This window comes from Leptodactylus fuscus, chromosome 1, assembly GCF_031893055.1.
Source record: "Leptodactylus fuscus isolate aLepFus1 chromosome 1, aLepFus1.hap2, whole genome shotgun sequence".
Lineage (NCBI taxonomy): Eukaryota > Metazoa > Chordata > Amphibia > Anura > Leptodactylidae > Leptodactylus > Leptodactylus fuscus.
The window spans coordinates 270,587,189-270,607,228 of record NC_134265.1 but is presented as its reverse complement, the minus strand read 5'-3'; the positions used below and the strand labels follow the sequence as shown (position 1 = coordinate 270,607,228).

Here is a 20,040-nt window from a genome sequence, read left to right as displayed (position 1 = left end):
GGAGTGTCAATTTAATTCCTTATTCCTAAATAGGATGTGATGGCATGGTTGGTCACCAATACTTCTCTTGTACTTCTCAGATCACTTTAAGTTAAAAAGAAAATATATATATATCTCCCCATGACGTCAAAGGCAAACAGCTTGCATCCTTGTAGAACCAACCTCGATTACAGCATGCAACCTGACTGAGAACACTTCAACGTATCGTCTCTTGCCAACTAAAATTTTATACATAGAAAACTATTTTTACAGGTAACAAACGCTTTAGAAATAAATGAAAGTTTTGATTATCTGTCACATAGGACTGCATAGGACATTCGTCTTTAGAAAAAGTTATTGAGAAAAGGGTCTGGCATGTAAAGAAGTTCATTTGCCACTATCATTACAGATAGTTGACAGATACAATATATCACAGTGTAACGCTCACATCTACACCCATCTCTCCCCTCCACAGAATACAATACAATCTGCACTTCTCCTCTACCAAATCTCTACACCTAGAAATCCTATGCGGAGTCAGTAGCACAACTACTAGTCAGGCACATCTCTAACACACCTCACTCATTCAAGTGGCCATGGACAGATGGATAGTACAATTACTGCAGATGTTGTAAACTGCTATACAAGCTTCTAGTCTTAAAGAGGTTTTGCAGGCTTACAGTATCGATGGCCACCAGATCAGTGGGCTCTAACTCTCACCTCATTGAAATTAATGGGACAGAGTTGTAATACTCTACAAGTACAAAGACCAATATAAACAAAACCTTGGCTGAAGTCCATGGCTCTCTGTAAAAGCTGATCGGCAGGGGATAGGCCAGTCATCCAATACTGTGACCCCGCAAAACCCCACTAAAGTTCACTTTCAGTTTGGATAGACACTTCCTAACATAATAGGGTAGTGCATTATATGTAATGACCTATTATAGACCCTGTTCAAGAACACTAGAGCAGCTAAGCTATAGGTACCCTCGGAGCCTGTAGACAAGCGGCGCTCCTGTTTATGGTGGTCAATAGTTTCTCTATGAAGATAGAACTGGCTGCAGGGTAGAGCGGGCCATATGCTTACCTCATGGGTTTCCCATCCCTGTTTAGATCACGCCTACTGATTTTAGGAAGTATCTAATGCAGCTCCCCCCCCCCCCCTAATATTACACAACTGTATTTAAAATCTATGGGGTACAATTTATTTAATGTTTTATCTGTAGCTGCACTAGAAATATTGAGAATGGGTGGATAGAATAGCAATGTTCAGCAAACATTTTCCCACCTGTCTGAATTTCAACCAAAAAGGGAACCAATCACTACAGAAACACACGCACAATATATGGGCAGCTGGGAGGGATAAGGTGCTGGATGGTAGCATGATGTACATGTGAGTGACTGCTATCCCTCTATAGGCTAAGTGTTATGGAGAGGAGCACAGGAACCCTTAGGTAAGTGGTCACTCACTGACATCTATAGCTGTTTGTATTCTGCTATAAACGTGTCCCAGTCCTACACTATCCTATTGGAAGCACTCTAGTGGGCGAGCAGGGTGTTCAGGTTGTTTCAGGTGCAGCAACATCACTGCATAGTGTTCATATGTAGCCTCTTGTATTATATACACTTTACAGGATTAGCAGCCAGCATGGGCTATTCATGACCAAGTCACTTCTTGAAAACACTGGAAGAAAAGCAGATAGATAAGGCATAGGTTCTAAAACGCAACAACTCACAATAGTGCAAATTAATGATGCAAGTCATAAAGTGTCAAAACAGGCCTCATCGGACAGCTTTATGAAATGGCTTTGGAGGCTACAACTAGACTTGTCATTTTGCTTGTGACATTTGAATGGATTAAACATATAGTTTACAATTGTCAACATTTATGACAGAAAATTAAACTGCGGCAAACCCTCCTACCAAAAACTGTAAAGTAACAAAAAAAAAATGTAGAAACATTACAAACTGGTGTGAACCATAGTAACCAGCAACTTAATAGGACATTCATTGATAAGGGTCCAAGCTCCTGGACCACCAACCACTGGGACCCTCAAATAAGTGTCCATAAAACAAAGCATTGCAAAATTGAATGGCGTCTACAAATAAAACAATCCTGGTAGTGATAAAGACCAAATAGATTCAGGGGGAAAGCGCTCAAGTGTTTAAGGCTAGGGCTGTGTATTCAGTTTGTTATGAAGGATCCTTCAAAGTTTAATGGTTTGCTCAGATGAAAGAATCCCCAAGAAACAGGGGACACAAGGAAGTCTTAGGCTGAGGCCCCACATTGCAAAAATGCAGCTTTTTTTTGTTGCAGTTTTTTGAGCCAAAGCCAGGATTGGATTGTGCAGAAGTTAGAAGTTCTTCCTATATATTTTCCATTGGTTTTCAAGCCACTCCTGACCTTGGCTCCAAAAAAAACACAGCAAAATCTGCAAGAAAAAAACGTGGCGTTTCCGAAATGTGAGGCTTCAGCCTTACTGTATTTGAGGAGCTAGTCCAATAGAAAAAATAAGCTATGTCTGATACTGAACTTAACCCATATTACAGTGAATAGGGCACAGCTGACATACCAGACACGGCCTATGGACATGAGCGGCCTGATTTATATTGCGTAATAGGAAACAAGCAATGTACTCAGCCCAATCTGCAGACAGCAAGTTAGAGAGCAGAAGATCAGAAGATGAATAAATAGTTTTGTGGGAAATCTTTAAGTATAAATTGTATTTTATTCATCAAAACCCACCTCTAATTTTAGGAGTCCAGTGGGTGGTCCTTAGTGCCCGACCGCCATCTCACTAAGTATGACCAACCATTAGACTCTTCAGTATAATTTGTCATCTCAATGTTCTTTCTAAAGAATTGCTCCGAAGCATAAAAAAAATAAAATTAAACAAATATATTTAGGCAAAAATTGCCCAAACCTAAGAGATGGATAGATCAAATCAAAATTAAAATAAAAAGAGATGTTCATGTTTTTGCTTAAGAAGTAAAAAAGTTGAGTGAGCTGGCATAAGGAGAAGTCCCATATGTCTGATGCAGGCTTCCTTGTCCTACCACACAAATGCAGGAAGAGAAAGTCTTCATGAAAGATATCAGACTCCTATACATATATATACACACACCGTACATCAGGCTGAGCTCAGATAACATGCTGTCTGCAGATCGCAGCACTACATTAGGTTTGACGTGACAGATTTCCTTTAAAGTTAGTACAAACACACGTTTATGACAGGTGTACTAGCCATTATCAGGAAACCATTTTGGAAAACCTTATAAGGTTAAAAAAAAAATGGTCAGCGTAACCAGGTAAAGTCACTGGACCTGGTGAAATGGTTAAACATTCTTTAAAGGACTGTGTGATGAAAGATCATATCATAAGGGCGGGCTTAGGTGCTCCCATTACCTATGTAAAGGCTCTGATACGCATCCCAGCTACAAGATAAATAGTGCAGGGCAGTGTGCGGACGTGCCCATCATCAGCTAATCTGACTGGCTTAAGCAGCTTATTTGGACACTTCATTTTTACTGCATATATACTGCCCCTGTGAGTGCACCAGAAGCAAGTACACCATGGATAGATTCATTTGCATGGCCAGAAAAACCAGCATTCACTGTGTGTACAAACCCTTCATCCTCTAGGAATGGAAGGAGGTCAATTATTATTGTCTGCATTCAATAGCCCCAACTAAACGGAACAAATTATGTAGTAGTGAATACCCAAAAAGTGGGAGCGGAATGCATATTCATAAGTCCCCCGCTGTAATGATCCATGTATACCAATACACAGGAACATCACTGTCAGTATTTTGTATAAGTCAGCATCATTAGTTTTGCATGTGCAACCACCTTCAGAGCAATCTGACACCATAAGAACCACAAACACACAATATCTGGGTCTACCTGAAATAGTCTGTCAAGTACAGCTTAGAATCTCACCCCAAGAGATTCCCAGAATATTCTCGCCACCATGCCAGTTTAGTGTAGCTTGATAGTTGTGTTTTGGTTGCATTGCTGATGCTAGACATATAGCAAACCAAGAGATTATCTTGCAAATAAAAGATGGTATACAAGTGCCTCTATAGCCTAGGAAGTTTCCTTCCACATGAGCATGAAACCCAGACATGCCATAGGGCAAAGTAGTACGGACAGCTCATCAATACATGTGTACAGTGCAGTTTTATTTTGAGGAAGGAGGTGCTCCCTTTATTCCAGTTCCCCAAACTTCCAAAATCATTTCAAGTGCATATTGCCTCACGCACCCATAAGGTGGTGAACCAGAGCTTCTATACATTGAATTATATTATTGATTCCACTCCACCAAGTACCCAACACAATTGGCCATTGTGCTAACAGAACAGCTTAACAGGCAAATGAAAAAGATACTTAAGACCATGCCTGGGTAGCAAAATAAGTGCAAGGAAATGTAACGGGCCAGAAGTGCAAGTTGGTGTACCCAAGAACCAAACTGTGTATTACTCCAAAATGTCTTCATTGTGCTTCCAAATGGACAAATGAAAGCACTTCCAGTGCAACCTACCCTCAAGCCTGTAAAGCTGCCCTTGGACATACACTATGTCCAACATAAGCAGATATACTTCAGTTTTTCAGAAAAGTAGGGAAGAAAATATTGTGGGTAGGAGGAAAGTCCTGGATTTTCAAGTGCAAGTAAACACACTGGAGCAAGTATAGGAAGAGCAGACTATCGACCTGTCCATCACAGACATTATAACACGTCTCCTGTAAAGAACCAGTCTGTCCTGGACTATATGACAAAGTTGTCCAGTTAAGAGGCTAGGATGCTTCTCCTAATAATGTCTGTCTCGTACCCTCTGCTCATGGTGCTACTGGATGACAGCCTTTGTAGCGGACACTTCTCTGCTGATTCTGGTTCAGAGTCACTCATCTCTGCGTCGGGGGTGTAGCCATCATTGTCACTGACTAGCTTTAGTTTACCTTTTGTCCTGTCATTTGATGAGACAAGTCCTATGTATTGGCAGTTTGTGTTGGACTGACAAGTTTCTGATTTTTGTAGCTGCCTCTCTCCTTTCTTTGGAATTCGGAATCCCCCCCAGTTTTTCACAGGGCTTGTAGGCACTTTTACTGAAGTCTGGTTGCAATGTATTTTGATGATGGAGCCACTGTACCTAGGCAAGCTGTTTCCAGCTGAGCTCTTTTTTGTGGCTATGGCAGTTGTCTTACTACTACACTGGTTTAGGGTTCTCTTGTTCTCAGCCTGCTTATCCACTGGCTCTCCTGTCCTCGGAGTCTTATGGTGTTGCTTATGGGGTTTCTCCTTTAGCTCCGCTTTAATAATATCACACCGAGGGCGGCTGTCACGTCTTTTCCTGTGTTCTGGCATACTGGCCCCATTTTTCTGCTGTACTGGTGAAACCTTGGCAATGGCCTTCTCCATAGATAACGTAGACTCAGCAGAAATTCCGTCCTTCCTCTTATCGCTGCAAGTAGATCGAGAGTACTGAGTTTTCATGCGACTCAATGATCTTTCTCTTTCCCTGCTCTTTTTGTGGGACACTTTCATGGAGCGCCCCAATGAAGAACCAAGTTGTTTCCTGAAGTAAGCAGAATGCCACTTCAAATCCTCAATTTTTAGATCATCTGGGCCAGAGGGCTGTGTGTTAAAGAGAAGGTCGCTGTCTGAAAAGGCACCTTTAAAAAAAAAACAAAAAAAATACTACAGTGAGAAGCAACAACGGAGTAGGTCAATACCATAACAATGAAAAGGTCTACAGGCTAGCACTGCTCCTCTCATCACTCAAACTATGAGGCCGATTCTATAAGATTGACATGTATTGTGACGCAAGATGCAGAAATTATTAAAAGAATTCAGTTTTCTGTTGTAAGCTATAGTAAATCTGTTTGGTTGAGGTGTTCCCTCCCACCCACCTTCTCGCAAAATTGGTTAGGATGGTGGAAAAACCTCAAAAATTTTCAATTTTTCTCAGAAAAAAAACATTGCACTGTCATCATGCCTTGGACACCAGTTTTTTTTTCCTTTTTCGTTGATTAACCAACCGCTGGTCATTTCCCGCTCAGCGTAAGGGATTAAAGTTAGTTTATCTTTATATATCTATCATCCATCAGGATTTTCCTACTGTATCCCATGCTGAAATGAATGGAGTGTGCCACTTATAGAAGAAAGAAGCCTATTTATAGCATAGCAAGCTCGTGTAAATTCAAGACCAAAAACTTGTAACAAAGTATTTGTCAATGAAGGTTTAAAAACATATGAAAAGCTTATAAAGGTATGTTCACATGGTGGAATGTTTCTGCTTTACCAATAATTCCACGTCCAATTCTTGACCTGCCAGGCAGAATTTTCTACCTCCCATTCACTTCAGTAGAAGTTATCAGGTGGAGCCCGCCTGAACATCTAGCATCCAGCTCAAAGCTAGTAAGTTCATACACTTGAAAAAGGGCGGACAGCCTGAAACGCGTTGTGTTTTATTGGACATCAATAAAGAATATTTTCTTTAACGTATGGTGGAGCGCAGTGATCTATATCATCTGGTCCTATTGGCATTTCATTGATACTGAGAGTGGCACGGATCCTGCAGCTGTAACGCCTAGGGAGGGGCCCCCCTACAAAGTGGTTCATAGGCTTTCATAACAGTTGTGGTCACAACCGCTGAAGGTGAGAAGCTCTCTTTCCTTACTATGTTTTACATACCAAACGGTACATCACCATATACAGCTTGGTGCTGTTCTCTATTTTAATCTCTCCGTGAAAATCTAGCATGACTTTTTTCTCTGCCTTTCATAGATTTCAGTGGAATTTGGTTTCAGGCGGAAGCTGGAGCCGATTTTGAAACTAAATCTGCCTCAAATTCAGTGCTAAATTCCGCCATATAAAACATACCCTAATTGTACTTCAATAACCATACAAACATCTGACCACTGAAGCAGGGTATCCAAAGTGGAGACTTTAAAGATTTACTATACTGTATTGAAAATAGAAAAGGGAATCAAGTTTATGAATTACTGGTTATGATGTAGAATAAGCAGCAGATTCTAGGGGCCACACGGTGGCTCAGTGGTTAGCACTGCAGCCTTGCAGCGCTGTAGTCCTGGTGTTCAAATCCCGCCAAGGGCAAAAAAACATCTGCAAGGAGTTTGTATGTTCTCCCCGTGTTTGCATGGATTTCCATCCCATATTCCAAAAAAAGACATACTGAGAGGGAAAAATGTACATTGTGAGCCCTATGTGGGGCTCACAATCTACATTTTAATAAAAAATAAAATAAAAATAAGCAGCAGATTCTGACAATTCCACCTGACCACAGCCAGGCTGAATGTAGGCATGCTCATGCAGGACAGAACGCATCCACCCTCCCATTCACTTCAATGGGAGCAATGTAGATAGTCAAAGTATAACACTCCGCTATCTCCAGCACACTGATTGAAGTACATGGGACGCGGATGGGTCTTGCGCTGCATGGGCATGCCTGGCTGTGGTCAAGATAAATTCATAAGGAGGAAAAACACCCCCAATTTCAGGATGGGTGGGGTCTCTAACTACAGATAAGAGGATAAAAATTCTTGGTGGCATAATCCCTTTAATGATTACTGACCTTCCCCACTTGTGTCATACAAATTATAGTTATTGCCCATATAATATATTGGTAAATGTTGCTTATAGTGACCCTGATACTATGCTTCTTTCATTCCACCCCCAGTAATAGTATCAGTGATGGAAAGATCCTCAGCACTGACTTCTTAAACCAACAATATCTAGAGGTTTTAAAAACTTTTTTTTAATGCAACAGGGCTGAAATTTGAAAACAACCAAAGAAAAAAAAAAATATTGGTAATATTATAACTCAATTTTTCAGTCTCCTGACTTCACAGTCATTCCTGAGGAATACAGAGTGGGGGACAGATGACATTTGTTATAGTTAACCACGTATCCTACCAGCACTGCTTCGTTCCTGATCCATAAGCTTTGTGTAAAGATGAAAGATTTGTTCCTGAACTTTACAGACAGAGCGCTTCATCTTCTCCCTTCTGGTCACCATGTATGTCAGGTTGCGTACCTAAAACAAAAGAAAGGAAATCTCAGTTTGCGGCTAGAACATTTGTTTAGCACACAGGATGCACTTGACTTGATGCCAGAATCCTCCCTTGGCTTGATCGGGATTACCACACCACAGCAGATGTACAGACGACAATGTAAAGCCACAGGATTCATGTAACAGGATCCAAGGGATAAGCTCTGTGGGGAGACAATCCAGCCAGTTTTCAAGCACTACTGCAATGCACTATTTTCCTGAAACTTCAGAAAATAAGCAAGGCCTGAAACAGCTACTGGTCAGTTAACTACTGGGAACTCTGTATCTTGTGAACAGCCATGTTTACTTACTTGTGTGAACATTTTTTCCCCTGTTTTACAGCAAGTATAGCTACGCTATAGAAACACAGCATGTGGGATCGAAATAAGCAGCTCGCCTGATCTGCTAAAGCCATTTTGATAATACTCTAATGCATCGAAAATGAATATAAAGCAAAAGTCTCTATTAATAAAAATGCCCTGTTCTATTTCCATACCTCTCTAGCCTCCAAGATGACAGACTTGAAGGAACCTACAAACAATTTGGAGCCTGCATCTTACTAAACTACCAAATGTATGAGGGCAGGTAGAACTACACAGGGTTTGTTTGTTGTCCTTTGGCATGGAAACGGTAGACACAACACAATACAAAAAGTAGAATTTTGGATTATCTGTAACCCACAATAACTACAGAGGATCTGTGGTTTAGGGCTAAACAGCCCATTTTCTACCTATGCCAACAAGGATTATACAAGTGTGGTGATGTGTTGCTGGGCATGCCAGGAGGTTTCTGTGAGGATATAAGGTACATGCCAAATACAGTCTAATCCTAAGGGTAATTTGTAGTCTATTTTGATTCCTTGTAGAGTATTTTGAGATTTTATTGCTTGTTGTTATTCTGAAGAGGACCCAAGTCCTTACCCTTTCTAGATCCTGTCTCAGGTGAGTAAATAGTTGCAAGCGACGAATCAAAAAGTCTTGTTCCCGTTTAGCCAAATTGTCTTCCTCATCCTTCTTAGGAGTTATAAGTGGCTTGTTGAAGTTGGCTTTCCTTTTCAGTTTCCAGTACTGGTATACAAAGTCTGTGACATCATATGGGATTTGCATGGCCTGACTCACATCCTGTACATTGACAAATGTATAGAAGTCGTCTTCGAGCTGCTGGAGTTTCAGTTTACGCTGGCTCCCATTCTTGGCCTCCTGCTGGCAGGCAGCAAGACCTTGTAAATCATCCAAACAAGCTGGGGGAGCCTGGGGTGTGCCATTTACATCACTTGTGCTCTCAAGGATTTGCCCGTCCTCTGTTTTCTTGCTTCCACTATGCTTTGGGCAATAAGACTTAAATTTCACTTCATCTTCTTCTGTCAGAATAGTCTTCATCTCCAGGCCGCGATCAAAGGCGCATGTCACGTGGAAAGCAGTTCGGCAGTTTTTAACAGAGCACTAAAAGAAAAAAAAAAAAAAGAAACCTGGCATTAGAAAATTCTAAAGAGCAAGTCATGAATTAAGATAATTAATTAGAAAAAAGGCAGGAGAGCAGGAGGAGAGTTATCATTTCTGATTTACATAAACATATCAAAATATGGGAAAACCGCCTGCACATATAACTTTCCCAACACTTTATTGTACTATTAGGTGCCGGACCATATGACTACCAATACTGCTACAACACAGCACCTGCGGGGACAGCAGCCGAGCTATACAGCAGTATTCACTGCCAGGCTGGGACTCTTGGCCTCATTCCTCTACAAACAAAACAGTGCTGTGAGGTGTACTCTGTTCCTGCACCGACACCATGCAAAGGATTAAAAAGCACAATGATCTACAAGAGCAAGTGGCTAGGACTCAAGATCTTTTTGGTATCCACTCTACAATGCAATATAACACTTTGCATTTTCCACTGGAAAGGAAGACCTAAACTCAATTGTGAATAAAAATGAACAAGCCACAATCTTCAGGATATGTTCACATGGGTAAAATACTTGGCACAAAAGTCAGACGAGTACTTTGGCTACAGGGGCAGAGCTTCGGTTTTCTGGCATGGCTTTGTACAAAGCTTAGACCCAGCCAATGGACTAACCCCTGCTCATAGTATTTCCTACACTATTTCTGCAGTTGATGGCAGCTATAGTGAAAGACACTCCATTTTCTCAGTACACTGAAGAGAAGCATTGGGAGGCAGATTCATGTGAATCCTGCCTTACAACATTTTTTTTTAAATCTAAGTCTTGAAATAAAGAGTGTATTTTACACACCACAGTAGAAGCTTGAGACACTGACTTCTGCCATGAGTCCCAACAGGGATTAGCCCCATTGCCATTTAATAGAGCGAATGTGTTACTTGTCTGTGTGGATGAGACTTCATGCAGAATAATTCCAATTAACTTGCTCTGGATGTGGAGCATTGGCAGATATGACATTTATATGCAGGGAATCTGCACTTGAATCGTTATCAGAGCCTGATCATGTGAACATAGCCTTAGAAATGTACTAAGGATACAGATGAATTTTTAGGTTCTCTCAGAGAAGTACATTACTGAACAGCAATAATAAGTCTGGGCCATACAGATGGTGCACAGCCTACAGGCCAATAGTTACATATACCGGGCTGTGGTGGTGTTAGGCCAAACCAACGACTGACTCCAACCCCTCCATTTTCCCATACTCAACTCCAACTCCTTCATAAATAGCTGACAGCCAAAGTCAGTCAAAAGCAGTAAAGCTTCTCTAATTCATTAAAAAGCCAGTGATTGAATAAATATGGGAGTAAATCTGCAACACAATATGTATCTAATTATACAATACTAATAATTGTATAATATAAGAAAACATTTTATTTTGATTAGTCCCGACTCAAACTTCAGAGCCATGTACAACTATAATGTCCACATGACTCCATCTTCAGACCAGTAACTGCTTTCACTGGAGCTTGCACAACATATACAAGCAGTCATATTGCTCCATAGTCCAGACTCCTCTATACCTACATTATGGATTTATATAATACTTTGGGGTTAAAGAAATAAAAAAATACATGCATGCATTCATTCAATGTGATACTGACAAATCCCCTATGCTCGCTAGTACTTTAGTTATTCTCTACTCCTAAGGCTTCATGTCCCAGAGGAGTGTATAAATATGCAGCAGTGTCGAAATATACTAAGTATATCTGTTAAAATCTCCAGCGTATTGAGCCCTGGAAATAAGAAGTTTATTGCCACAGGTATATGTTGTGGGGGTTGTGAGTAATTTAACAAGGGATGTACTGCTATTGAATGGTTGTAAGGAAGTACCGTATTATATATATATATATATATATATATATATATATATATATATATATATATATATATATATATATATACGCACCGGACCATAAGACGCACTAAGGTTTTAGAGGAGGAAAATAGGGAAAAAAAAAATTAAGCAAAAAAAAATTGGTGAAATATTTAATAACCTAATAATATAATATTTCACCAATGTAAATAGAACCGGGGGCTTTCGGACACAGGGATACCAAATGTGTATGTGTTTCAACCGTAATGTTTTTGTTTTATATGTATTCTAGGGATATGGGGGTGATTTGAACTATATATATATATATATATATATATATATATATATATATATATATATATATATATATATATATATATATATATATATATATATATATATATATAATGTTCAAATCCACCCCCATAGATGGAAAGAGACACCCTGCAGTGAAGCTATGCAAGAAGAGAAAAAGGGGTGGGCCAGACGGGTGAAGGAGGTGTGGTTTTCTAAGCAAACTTGAAAACACGCCTCTTTCACCTGTCTGGCTCGTCCCTCCTTCACTGCCTCTCAGATCTTGCTCCTGCAATGAAGCCACACAGGCAGGGAAGTAGGGGCGGGCCAGACGGGTGAAGGAGGCATGGTTTCAAGCTTGCCGAGAAAACCACGCCTCCTCCCGTTTGGCCCGCCCCTCCTTCCCTGTCTGTGTGGCTTCATTGCAGGAGCCAGATCTGAGAGGCAGTGAAGGAGGGGCGGGCCAGACGGGAGAAGGAGGCGTGGTTTTCTCGGCAAGCTTGAAACCACGCTTCCTTCACCTGTCTGGCCCGCCCCTACTTCCCTGCCTCTCATATCTCGCTCCTGCAATGACGCGACACAGACAGGGAAGGAGGGGCAGAGCAGGCAGGCACCGTGCTGCTCTCCTTTTGATTCTCATAGACAGGACACAGATGCTGCATTTGGACTATAAGACGCACACACATTTTCCTCCCATATTGGGAGGAAAAAAAGTGCGTCTTATAGTCCGAAAAATACGGTAAGTAGGAAAATACAAGGTGCAGATACTTGTTGGACTTGGTCTACGTTACTGGAAAAAATGAAGTGCATTCATTTACTGAATATATCTAGCAAGAATGGGAAATACAACATTGATATTAGTCCTACTCATAAACCCTGTAGAGGTTTATTTGAGCTATTTTATATTTATACTGTATTGCCAGGCTATTAAACCCATCTGTGGCAGCATGCGTAAACTGGCAAAAGGTCCCTTAAAGCAAAAGTGCATGTTCAAGGCTGTGCTACATGACAGCTTTCTAACCTCAGAGACTAACACACAATGACAACAGAATATTTCTACGTTCCCTTGAAAAGAAGCCAATTCGCCTTCCTCTGGGTTTTCCTGCTCAGGTTGATTCAGCACGCAGATGAAAGGGAAAACACACAAGACAGTTATTAACTGACTTTACATCATCCAAGACTATGCTGTTCTGGAGTCAGAAATCAATACCGAGGAAAAAAAATGAACATAAAGGAGCAAAGGAAACAAGAAAATACAACACCATAAACTACAAAAGAGGTTATTGGAAAATGAAGAGAAGACTGCGGGGTGTAGAGAGGTGATCAATACGACATAGCACAGATGACTGCGATCACCTGGCCAATGGCAAACAATTAGACCACGGAAAGGTTTGATTCATTATCCCCTGGCATTTACATGACTGCCAACAATTATAGGGATTGCCACCGTGTATTCAGAGACGCCACTATATGGGCTGGATCTAGGTATACCTGACAAAGCACATACACAACAGGGTAACCAGATAGCTACATCAATTTTCTATCCCCAGGGATTATCAAGTAAAAATAAAATAAAAATAAAGATAAAAAAAGCTTCTATAATTACATCTGTGATTATGCAACATCCCTAGAGAAATGAAATTCATCCTGTTTTTCATGATGCCCACAGGGAATAATATGATAATGACGGGAATACATATTAAGGCTGAATTTATTTTTAAAAGGAAGCAGCATTTAACCCTTTTCCTTCTCAAGGAATTTGGGGCAATTTTCACACTTTTGATGCATAAACAAAAGAAAAAAAAAAAACTTTCTTGTTGCATTTTGTATTAATGTCAAACTTTACACTAATGAACATTTTCATGCAATTTTGCATCAACTATTTTGGACAAAAAAAAAAAGAAAAAAAGTTTGTGGGTTAAAATTTGGTCCAAGAAGGGTCACAGATTTAAAAACATCTCTTAAAACATAAAAACAACATAGTAAAACTACGCAAAAGGCAAAAAAGGAGAATATACAAGTTCACCAGTTCTGCGGCGCCTTCAATGGCTTCCCATGGATTAACCGTGTAATGGAAAGCATGGCAATAATAAATCCCATGGTAAACATGTAATTCCATGGAAAAAGCAATCTAGTCCACAGCAATATAAAGGTTAAGAATTAGAGATGAGCGAACACTATTCGAAACAGCCGTTCCGAATAGCACGCTCCCATAGAAATGAGTAGCTGGCACGCGGGGGGTTAAGCGATCGGCCCCCGGCAAAGTCTGCATGCCAGTCGCTTCCATTCATTTCTATGGGAGCGTGCTATTCAGAATGGCTGTTCCGAATAGCATTCGCTCATCTCTAATAAGAATCCAACTTTATTGTAATATCCATGTTAAAACACACACTCCATTCAATGTCTATAAGGTTGATGAAAAAGCTGAGCACAGCACATGGTTGTATCAGTCAGCCCCACTGGCACTATGATATTATTTATTATGCTTACTTACATAGCGCCATCATATTCCGCAGCGCTTTACAGATATTGTCAGTCACTGTCCCATATAGGGCTCACAATCTAAATTCCCTATCAGTATGTCTTTGGTGTGTGGGAGGAAACCGGAGTACCCGGAGGAAACCCATGCAAACACGGGGAGAACATGATACTGCACGTGACCACTACTTCATTGAAATGAAATGAAGGAGGGGGATCAGGACCCCCAAAATCACCTTAACAGATGTTGAGTTCTAGCAGCTCTTACCTGAATGCATGCCCCAAACTTTTCACTGCACAAATTGCAGAGAAGAGCCCAGCGACTGCTGGGTATGTGAGACACCTTTGTAATGGGCTCCATCTTCTCTGGACTGCCAATGCTCACCTAGAATAGCACATATAAAGAGTTATAAAGTAAAAGCTCAATATCCGTAGCTTCAAAACAGATTGTTATTAAGGCTTTCAAGGGAGACATTTCCAGGCAGTAAATTAACTGAATGCACATAAAAAGTCAAGTATAAGAGATAATAGGCTTTGTTCACATCATGGCTGAAACGTACATAAACATAAAGTGCCCTATAGACTTGTATTAGCCAGAACTGGACAATCAGGATAATAACAATGATTTATTAGACTGCTGATATTTCTGCTACAGTACTTAAAACTTACCTCAGGAATCCACAGAGCGCAGCTTACATGTACCCACTTCGTGCCACTCCTTGTAGGCTTCATGGCACCTCCTTTCTTAGGGCACAATAAGCATTTTGGCTGTACCCCTAAAGCACAAGTCCGGCACAACCAACTTCCTTCTGGTACTTTCAATATGCCATAACACGCCTGCAATCACGAGAAGAGAGATCATAAAACTGCTGCAAATACAACAACTACAATACACCCAAATAGAGGTAAAAACACACATATGCTTTTCCAGCCACATCCCAACTGAAGCAGCTTTTACTCTATGGAATTTCCATCAGTTTATCTATGAGCTGGAAAAGTTCTTTGCAAAGTTTTAAAAAGATTGCAGAAATGGATGTCATTGCAAGGAATAGCAAACGGTGCGGCCTTCCACCTGAACAGAAGCTTTTTAGCCTCCATTGGGTAAATGGCGGTCTACGCATCAGTTTACCACAGGCAGAGCATCCAGATTGACTATTTCTTACAGAACAAATTCATTATTCAGATTCCCGCTAAGCCCCATGCTTATCTGGCCATGATTTAATTAAGTCATCACATTTCATGGATAATCTATCTGGCTTTACCCAAACAGAAGGGACCGGGGGGAATGATGTGAGGCCTGGGGAAACCTGTTCCAGCCATTTACAAAGTGGGATATGTCAAGCATGAAGTGTCTATTGGACAGGCTTCTCATCACTCAGCTGAAGTGAAGATGAAGGTTCTTCCTGCAGCGCTTTCAACAGAAAGTTTGCAGAGTTTTCCTCCGCGGACTTTCTGTTACAATTACCGTATATACTCTAGTATAAGCCGACTTTTTCAGCACATTTTTCATGCTGAAAAAGCTCTCCTCGGCTTATACACCAGTCAGGGTCCACGGAGCACAGAAAACTGGAAGGACCTGGAAGAGGGAGGTCCTTTAGTGCTATTGCTCTGTGATTGGCTTGTCATGAGGTCACGTGACTGTGAAGTCATCAACGGTCCTGTAGCCAATGGTATGTAACATCTGCAGATAAGGTGGAGTCTAAATCCTAGTAGCTCCGCCCACACCAGAGTCCAATCACATGGTCACCACGTCCTCAGAGGTCCTTTAGCACACTAGGATTTAGCATTTACCTTGCAGATGAGTGGCCAGGATTGATTGTGTCTTATGGAAGATGTCTGTTGTATGGAGGAGAGGAAGCTGCAGTAAAGTGACATACACAGGGACCTACCTTTAGTTACTCTGCCTATTAATGTCAGGCATTTGGGGTCATTAATTTAGTTTCAGTAACTCCATGTGCCTCACATTAATAATAGTTAACCCCATCATGTCCCTCATATTAACCCCTGTGTGCCCCATATAAGGGTTACTAATATGTGAGACATGAGGGTACTAATGAAGGACCTTAATTATGAATCATACATAATTATTACCGCCATATGTCCCACATATCAGTAACTCTTATGTGAGGCACACAGGGGGTTAATGTGAGGGACATGATGGGGTTAACTGCTATTACTATGATCCCCATGGGGTTACTAAGCTGTAATGCACATGACCAGACTTTTTATCTGCAATGGTGCTTCCTCAATGGATGATGGGTCGCCATGTACATAGCTCATCCATAGTCAGCTCGAGTACGTAAAAAAAAACCAAACATCATTACGATGCTATGAATTGAGCGGGTTATGGCAATACTTACAGCCAGAAAAGGGCAATATACTAATGCATAGTTCACATTCAACAGACAAGCCAATGACACATTTCACAGCCCATTTGGTCTTATGACATTTTTGCAGTTTTTACAGAATACATAACAGATGTGCCTACCTGATGTACACAGATGTTACATTTATCACAGAAGACCATTTCATTGCCATCCTCTCCATCCGGGGACTGGCAAACGTCACATACAACATCTTCGTCATATTCTATCCCAAGGCCTTCCTCTGTTTCAATGGCATGGTTCATATTGTCATAGCACCTTTGCTCAAGCTCCTCCATTATTCGCTCCATGACGTACTCATCCAGTTGTGGCATACCTACAATTCAACAAGATAAAATCAGCTCTCATAAGGCGCCATAATATAATTAGAATAAGGCTCTATTGGCAAACTGCACTACTAGTTGTATCAGATTTGACAGTATTCAATGCCAAAAACCCAGTTAAGGTTATTTGTTGCGACGGGAATTTTTTTAATGTAATTTTATTAAGTTTCTTTTTTGTTTTTTCTTTTGCCTTATAAGACGAACAAAAGAAAATTATATATATACACACACACACATTATATTATATATATATATATATATATATATATATATATATATATATATATATATATATATATATATATATATATATATATATATACACACACACACACACCCTTAAAAGGTTTTTCCCATCTTATCAACCTAGCCTAAATCCACGGTCACTTAGCTAGTTGTAGTGTTCAGCAATCTTCACGGTGCCACTTTCGTCAAGAAATAGACATTTCAGAAATGACTTTACAGACACCAAGTATATTTATGCTTCAAACAACTAAAGGTCCAGCAAGTAGTTGCTCTGCACCTAAAACTTTAACCTTTACTCCAAGAACATTTAAAAGACATTGATTTTTAGTTTGCAATATATTACATGGTCACCTATGCAGGAGATGAGCGGAGTCATTGAGCTTCCAAAGGCAATAAAAGCTTAATCATATGAGGCTAATGATGCAGAGGTGGCTCTGGTGTCAAAGAGGTTGTACCATCTGGACACAGACTACTCATATGACTATACTGTATTGCATCCAATGGGTTTCTCCAATTCACAGCAACACAGCTGAATTTATACATGTCTTTCTTTTGTGTTCAATGTATACACACTAAGAAAAAGAATAGTTTCCAAAGCAGTTCTCAAAAATAAGCATTCATGACTGTCCCCAGACAAACCTCTAAAAAATAGGGCCAAGCTTATCAGACTGAGAAATCATGAACAATTTGCATGCTCCAGCGCCAGTAGCGCACCAGAGGGAGCGCTACTGCGCACACGTGTGACTTCAATAGAAACCACCGACAATGGAGGTGAATAACCAGGAGGGCTTGGAGGCAGCGGTGGGCGTCCAGAAGGTATGATGTAAGGGGGTGCACGGAACGTCCACTGTGCACCCTGGAGTTGATTTGCATATTAATTTCCATGGTAATTAACAAAAACGAGGGGGGGGCTCTTTCTACAAACGATTAGCAGCACATGAATAGCCTTTTTAATATATTTAGCTAAAAACACCAAAATCTAGTGACAGAGCCCCTTTAATGGTTGTTTTACATGGGCAGATGAATTACTGTACAAGCACTGACCAACAGGAAGTCAATCGACACTCACAATCATTTTCACTTAGCAGTTATTTAGGGGGATCTGAATTATTGTTGGGGTGCTCTGTGTAGGTGGACCACACATTTCTTCTAGTAATACAGCCCACAAGTGACCAATTTTAAATTTCATAATCTTTATTACAATGACATCAAGTCATTCCCTTTACATGCTGGTGATTTGAATGGAGTTTGATAATAGGAATATCTGCGATATGGGGTCTATGTTCCCTAAAGAGCCCTTCTATTTCAGAAGTTACTGGTGGTCCAGTTTTACAGATTTCACCAATGTGGTCTTTTCAAATGCATCTAACAATATGAAAAATGAGACTTTAAACCTTGACTGTCACATGGAAGCCTGTATTCTGCCTATGTGGCAGTAGAAATAAGCTTTTGTTACAGGGTAGCAAGTTAGAAGATAGGTTAGAATTATTTACCCATGTCTTTGAAGTCTTCATTAATCATCTCCAGCCAAGCAACATCCATCTCATTTAGGTCATAGCGACACACACCATCTGCCAGAGTGTGGATATCAACGTATCCCAGCTCAGGAGGATCTGACCCTGATGAATGAATATACTTTCGAGGTCTAGTGTATGTGACCACCTTGTCTTTCTCAGTAATAACCCTAGAAAAGGAAACAGAAATCGATAAATGAAGGTTTAGTGCTGACATTATTAATAGTTATTGAACATTACTAGTATACTCAAGTATACTATGGAGGATTTGGGAAGGAGAGGAATTGGAGGTGGTTTTCCGCCTCAGATTCTATTCCAGGGTTGTGGAACCCAGTCACAGGTTTGCTCCCTGACTAAGCTTGAGACACAATGGGTTAATCAGGGATTCTGCTGCTGAATCAGCCATGAAACGTGCAGGGAAAAAATTGGGCAAGATGCTTTCCTGCCTCCTCCTACTGTGTTGAGAAACCCCCCCCAAAAAACAAACAAGTAGTGTCACCACCTCCCAATGAAAATAAAAAGGATTCCATCTGAAATTTGGAGCCAGTTTTTGAAATGTACCGTAAAACCAGCTCCAAACTCCTCAGTATGAGCAACTGATCCTCTAGCCCTTATTACTACTCTCATAAGACTTCATAAACACTTATATAGTGTGAATACCCCTTGGCATAACAGTTTTTCAAATACTAAGTTAGGCGAAAGTAATGAAGAGAAGTATACAAGATATATGCTACTGTTCATACTGCTAGGACTCAAGTCACACTGGTTAACAGCTGGCGTTGCGTGTTTTTTTTTTTGTTTTTTTTTTAAAAAAAAGCTTAAAAAAAAGAGTACTATATACTGCTGGATAGCAGACAGTGCGCTGAATTCAGCGCTCTGTTGGCTTTCCCGATCTGTGCCCCGGGTAAAGAGCTATTGGTCCCGGTACCGTAGCTCTTTACAGTCAGAAGGGCATTCCTGACAGTCTGCCAGGAACGTCCTTCTGCACAGCAGGGCCTATCGCCCTGTACAGTGAGACCGGGGCGGAACGCCCCCTCCCTCTCCTCACAGTACTTGTCCATAGAAGAGTATTATCAGGAGGGGAGGGTGTGTTCCTCCCCGCTCACACTGTACAGCGCTATAGGCACTGCTGTGGAGAAGGACGTACCTGACTGACTGTCAATAACGCCCTTCTGACTGTGAAAAGCTACGGTACTGGAACCCAGGGGCACAGATCGTGAAAGCCCACAGTGCGCTGAATTCAGCGCACTGTCGGCTTTCCAGTAGTATATAGAACTGTCTGTGCCCCAAACCATGAAAGGTCCTCTTTAAAGGGGTTTTACAGTCTAACAATATTTATGACCTACTCTAAAAACAGGTCACCAATATAAGAGCTGTGGGTGTCTGACACCCGGCACCCCCACCAATCAACTGTTCTCACACAGAAAGATATAGGAAGCAGCCAGTCCTGTTCTCTGTGTAGTGGCCAAACTGAGTTG

General features: G+C 40.8%; 1 protein-coding gene across 4 annotated transcripts in view; it reads right to left on the bottom strand.

Moving 5' to 3' along the window:
• Positions 1–3,279: 3,279 nt before the first annotated feature.
• Positions 3,280–20,040, bottom strand: part of JADE1 (jade family PHD finger 1) — a 60,579-nt gene continuing 43,818 nt past the window's right edge. For 3 of the 4 annotated variants that reach the window (XM_075287497.1, XM_075287516.1, XM_075287508.1), the window contains exons 5-11: positions 18,542–18,732; positions 16,584–16,795; positions 14,765–14,932; positions 14,364–14,480; positions 8,969–9,490; positions 7,913–8,033; positions 3,280–5,649 (exon numbers count right to left, since the gene is read on the bottom strand). In XM_075287497.1, coding sequence (XP_075143598.1) covers positions 4,766–5,649; positions 7,913–8,033; positions 8,969–9,490; positions 14,364–14,480; positions 14,765–14,932; positions 16,584–16,795; positions 18,542–18,732 — 2,215 coding nt within the window. In that variant the 3' untranslated portion in view covers positions 3,280–4,765. Of the gene's footprint in view, positions 5,650–7,825; positions 8,034–8,968; positions 9,491–14,363; positions 14,481–14,764; positions 14,933–16,583; positions 16,796–18,541; positions 18,733–20,040 lie in introns of those variants that run through there. The other variant, XM_075287526.1, reaches the window with a different exon arrangement.